Raw genomic sequence first — 6,000 nt, forward strand, 5'->3', positions numbered from 1 at the left:
ATCTTAGTATAAGGATTTTCAGGAAATTTTCCCAAATGGTATATTCAGACATCTCCTACTTTGATTCATGTGAAAAATAAACTAAATAGAGTTCCTGTGAATATTTGGAGAAAGAAATATATTATAATTTTACCTTTTTATTCAAAAAAGTATTAAAGTTATTAAAAATAAATATGATTAGTTTTCTCAAAGATCAGAAACAGAAATAAAATGGGGGAACAGAATAAGATTTGTAAAATACCGTACAATTTGATTAAAATTATACATTTATAAAAAACCAAAATGATACAGCCTAACTACAAACACAAACCTATGAAGTCACCCAGACAATTTTTCACGCCTAAGGCAAAACTAGAACTCAAGATCTCTTGGTTTCTAGCCAGAGGAAAAAGACAGCCAGTTCTTCCCTATTACATCATTTTAAAGATGGGCCTTGGAGCATGCCAGATTTATTAAAACTATCAGGACAGCAGACAAAACTGGAGAGAGGTGGTCCAGCAAACCCTGAGTTTTTGAAAGCTATACAGATGATAATCAGAACAATGGAAATCAACTGGCAGCTTACAGAGCCACCTAATCATCTTTCTTGCTCTTCTCTGCACTCTTTCCAGAGTCTTAACATCTTTTTTATATTGTGGTGACCAGAACTGGATGCAGTATTCCAAGTGTGGTCTTACTAAGGCTTTGTAAAACAATACTAGAATTTAATGGGATCTTGATTCTATCCATCTATTGATGCAACCTAGATTTGCATTGGCTTTTTTGGCTGCTGCCACACAGTACTGTCTCATATTTAAGCAACTGTCCATTTGGATTCCAAGATCCCTCTCAGTTACTGGCATCAAGCCAAGTTTCACCTAATCTGTATCTGTACAATTGGTTTTTCTTGCCTATATGTAAAACCTTATGAAGGCAACATGTACTAGTGAGAGAATATAGAAAAATTATGAATAACTCACTCCTACCGGCGCACACCGACCTTCCTCATTGAACAGCCAGAAGGCTCAAATCCAGGAAGCTTCCATTGGCATTTGCACAACATCTGCTCAACAACTTTAACATCAATTCCCAGTGGAAAGTCAAATGAGTTACTGAACATCCAGTCATAGGAAGACATAAATGACCCCACAAAAAAGTATCAGCAGTGAACAATAAACTACCGTATCAGCAATGAACAATTTGAATAGGATTCACAGCTCACAAGTCATCTGTTGGAACTCACTGTATAAATGGGGCATATTGTGGCTGTGGGGTCCCATGTCAAACTGTAGAGCATATCATGATCGACTGTAAGCTGACAGCATATACAGGTCCAGTGCCTGATTTTTTTCACATAAACAATGCTGTGCGTCAGTGATTAGATGGCCTATACATTGATATTTAAATACTGATCTTTTTAACATTTAATTTTTTCATGTTTTATTAATCTAGGTGAAATGTTAATATGTATGGCAAATCTATGTATGATATGCCATACACTAAATAAATAAATGTTTCTCTCTATCTCAATCGCATCACTTAGTTCAGGGGTTTTCAACCTTTTCACCCATTGTACCACTTTTAGGATATGGCAACATCCAAGTACCACCAGTCGCCTAGCAAGGTGTCAAAAACTTGATGACCCCAAAAAAAAGGGGGGGAGTGATAAAGTACAGATAGTCCTTGACTTACAACAGTTTGCTTAATGACTGTTCGAAGTTACAATGGCACTGAAAAAAGTGCCCCCCCCAGCCACAGCTGAGCAAGACACCTGCCTGCCCACCCGGCAGTGCTCTTCCTCCTGTCCAAGGTTTTCATGGTTGTGAGCATTTCTGTTGAGGATTGGCAACGGGGGTGGGGTGGGGGGTGTTTGGTTTTTATTCCCCCCCATCTACTGGGTGGTTGCAGCAGGTTTTGGTCACTTCACATGACCATGGGACACTGTGACTGTCATAAATATGAATCATATGCCAAGCATCTGAATGTAAATCACAAGACCCTGGAGATGCTGCAACATTCCAGCTGATCGGCACTTCTTCAGGGCTCAGCAGAAGCGCCAGGATCAGCGCTGAGCTCCAGCTGGACCCTGGCACTGATCCTGGCACTTCCACTGAGCCCTGACAGCCCCCAAGAAGCGCCGATCAGCTGGAAAGTGGCACTGATCCTGGCGCTTCCGCTGAGCCCCGACAGCCCTGCAGCTCCAGCTATCTCTCGCTCAGGCTTATGCGGTGCTGCCACCAGTTCAGCTCATTCCCCTCCCCCATTACCACTTTTCTAGGATGGTCGCATATCATCTGCCAGGAGCCAATGACTTAGTTGGTTAGAGGTCAAGATACAAATAGGGTGTCTGCATTCTGATAATGCCAGAGTACATGTCCATAGATGATCTTAACCAGAAGCCTTATATGGATATTAAATAGGAATAGGGAGATTTGAACTCTGAAGAAACCATGAAAAAAAGACTCTCAGAGTCAATCTCTTCTCTCACTTACCCATTGAAAATAACCTCAAAAAAAGAGAACCATGGAAATACTGTGCACCCCTCCAAGAAGTTGGAGTAGGATACCATAATTGATTATATTAAAGATTGCCTAGTGATCAAGCAGGAACAGGAGAGTCACACCATCCCCATACTGGTCAACCAGAGGTCACCACAAGCACAATTAATGCTATCTCTGTACTGTACAAGGCCTGAAACTTGACTGAAAATGCTCCAGATAATCTGTTTCTTCCAGAGCCCTCAAAGTTACAGGCCTATCATCTTCTCTACAACCTTTCCCAAATATTGCAATCCTTCTATCTTAGGTAAATTGTTTTACTTTATAATCATTCAAATACCTTAAACATGCTATTTGTAATAAACCTATTAAGGTCAAGTATCCCATTTATTATGCATATACCATCCAAAAAAGTTTCACCTGCAATTTTAAATAGAGGGATTTTTTCAGTTTTGAAATCTACTATCATTAGAAGTGAACCAAGTACTTGCAATAATTTCAAGGATGACAGATAATAATTTTCTAATCAGATCCCAAAAATGATATAAGTTGAAATCTGGGAAATTTATAACAGCATTGTCACATGTAAGCTGAACTTTTAAGAAAGAGATCCCAAGTTCCTGACCATTTCTCAAGAAATGTACCATTTGTCAAATTTTTTAAAATACCTTAAATGCAATTAACAAAGAAAACATGTTGATTTTTATACATTTATTCTCTTCAACTTGAAATATTCTTCTCAGCTAAACAGAATATTTCCTTAGAAATGACTGTTCCCAGAACAATAAACAAAGCCTAAAGAATAATCATAAAACTCGCTTTAGAAAGAGAGTTTTCAGCAACAGATTGCTAATACATGTTCTTTGTCAGAATTTAAATTAAGCTGGGCAAGTATTTTTAATAACATAATCAACTATTCTGGATTGTTGCTTATAATAAGGTTTTCCCAGGTCCTTTTCCTTTTTTATTATAATTATGCATTATGATTGCATTATATTAGTTCTGTTATATTCATTTATGAACTTATTTTATTAGGCTTATAGGCCTCTCCAGCTGTGAACTTTGGAGCAGCTTATGTCCAACCTTAAATCAATTCAAACAATACAAAAAAAGGATTTTATCAAAATATCATAATCAACATATAAAGAACACTAGAAACAATCAATTGATTCAACCAAAACTGAAAAGAAACCTTCTATTGCTAGAGTAACAAATGTGCATGTGTACTTTCTCTTCTGTTAATAAAATGATATGCCCAAATTCAAGATTCAATCTTATAAGAAATTAACTTCTCTATTATTTATTACCTACTGGAAAATTCATTGTATATACTACCACTGTCAAACACAGTCACTTAATTTCATTATTGGGCATTTTAATGAATATGTTTTCTTCATGTTTATTTTTATATAATCTCTTGTCATTTTTAAAAATTTAGATTCTAAAGAGTTATTTGTTCAGCATTTGTGAACTGTTTTTAACCAATGTGGAAAAAAATCAGTCTTTCTGTATAATCTGCGATGAATATATTTTTTTCAGTCCAAAGCATATCAGATCATTGTTTTAAAAGGATATAAATCTTTATGGAAAATATGAAAGATTAACATATATAGTAGCATCAATACTGCAGGAACAACATGTTAGGACAAATATCAGAATCTAATTAACATAACAAGATTAACTTTCCCTTTGTGTAAGACAGATCCTGAAAACAATTGAACTGTATTAATCTGTCATTTTAATCCCTTATTTCTACAGAAAATACATCTGGTTAATTATTTAAATACAAATTTCACTAAATGAATACAACAAATACTTTAGACCAAGAGTATCACTGAGATGTGTTTCTAAAAATCATTTTAGAACTAGTCTATGCATAAAATCCTTAAAACATCAGAAAAAGACTTTACAGATTTCAGTATAGCCAACAAGGAACAAACAGAAGAGAAGTGATTACTATTTATTAAGAGCCCAGTTAAAAATTACAGAAGACAAATTGTATCTGCCTGACCCTGGCTGTTTGCAAGACTGCTCAGACTGCTTCTTGTTCACCTCTACAAAAGGTTTTCTGTCCCAAAAAAAAAAAAAAAAATCAGAGGATAACATGCAAAGTACCTTTCACCAGCTCACTTTTGGAATCAACTTGATTAAGGAAAATACATATGTGTATGAGTGTATGTATGTATGTGTATGTATGTGCCTGTGTGTGTATATACAGTAGCACTGCTTTCAACAATACATGCAGTTAAATAAAGTGTGAGGCTATACTCATGATAGAAATCTAAACTTCCATAACTCTACCTAAAACATGTTTCTTCTCTTCTGCATTTTATCTGATTCAGCTGCCATGCATCAGGTCCTTTCACGTATGTTAACACAAGAACAGAGAAACAGCTGCGATGTTTAACCAGCACTAACCTCAAGACCAAGCAGGAAAAAACTGGTACAGATAAGCCTCTCCCCGAGCAATTTATTTAATGCACTCCTCCCTCTGCAGAACCTGTGCATATACAGTAGGATCATTCCGTCTTGCAGTCTAATGCAGTTTACGCTCCAGACAGATCCCATCCACCACACCCAGAATGCCTATCCGGATTGGAGTTGTAGTCCCTAAAAGCCAGACAGCATAACATAGCAGTTCCAGCCAGGCAAGCGAAGACCCACGAAGACCCAGTTCCAGCCAGGCGTCCCATCTGCTAGGTTCATGGGCATGTCAATCCACCCGCTCCCTCCAGACCGATCTTGGCGCAGCAAATGCAGCCTTGCCCCAAATGAAGGCCGAGACATCCCACAGAAGTACCGGCGCTCTGGTCTCCAGTGCCTTAGGCTGCTCTGCCGAGAAAATGCCTGCCTGTTTGCCTGCTCCCGTCCCGCTGTGGGCGATATTCCATAAGTAGCAGCCAACCGCTCGCTCGCTTGCCGCCTCACCGTTTGCGACACGGAGAACCGCTCCAGAATCCTGTACCGCCACTGCTGCCAAGCGCTCCCACGCCACAGAGAGGCCGCCGCCGCCGCCATCATGCTAGGCTGGGCTTCTGTCCTCAGCGTCTAGGCCGCCCTTTCACCTTGCGCTCTCTCGGCCAATCAGATGCGCCCCTTCCCGACGGCGCCCACACGCCCAGAGCCCGCCCCTACAACTCGCGCCTCGCCTGGGGGCGATGGCGAAGGCCGGCACGCTTTTCCACTGAGAAGCTCTGGGGGTGCTGAGGTGGCGGCGACTCGCGTAGAGAAGACAGGTCCAGGGCTGCTGTGACCTTGCTCCGTAAGAGGTCAGAGAAAAGCCTTGTGGTCAGTCAATGTAGTGTGCAGCTGAACCTAAAACTTGCAGGTAGGGAGTAAAACCCGTGGATGGAAACCCTAGCTGATGGAAAGGCGATTCCCTTGACTTTTGAAACATAGGGTGGGCAGTTAAGAGAAGTCTAGGTACCAATGAGGGATGAGGAAATTGTAGATGCTTCATCCTGAAGGTTTTTAAGAAAAAGCTGGACAGCCACCTGTCTGAAATGGGGATTTCCTGCTTGAG

At 39.8% G+C, this 6,000-nt stretch overlaps 1 protein-coding gene across 3 annotated transcripts in view; it reads right to left on the bottom strand.

The window, feature by feature from the left end:
* PCCA (propionyl-CoA carboxylase subunit alpha) overlaps positions 1-5,544 on the bottom strand; it is a 243,730-nt gene extending 238,186 nt beyond the window's left edge. For 2 of the 3 annotated variants that reach the window (XR_005556076.1, XM_039337758.1), the window contains exon 1: positions 5,406-5,544. Coding sequence is in view for 2 of the 3 variants with exons in the window: in XM_039337758.1 (XP_039193692.1) it covers positions 5,406-5,498 (93 nt within the window). In the remaining variant the exon portion in view is untranslated. The remainder of the gene's footprint in view (positions 1-5,405) is intronic. The other variant, XM_039337756.1, reaches the window with a different exon arrangement.
* Positions 5,545-6,000: the final 456 nt, after the last annotated feature.

This window comes from Crotalus tigris, unplaced genomic scaffold (genome assembly GCF_016545835.1).
Source record: "Crotalus tigris isolate CLP2741 ecotype Arizona unplaced genomic scaffold, ASM1654583v1 scf7180000017685.4511686, whole genome shotgun sequence".
NCBI classification, from domain to species: domain Eukaryota; kingdom Metazoa; phylum Chordata; class Lepidosauria; order Squamata; family Viperidae; genus Crotalus; species Crotalus tigris.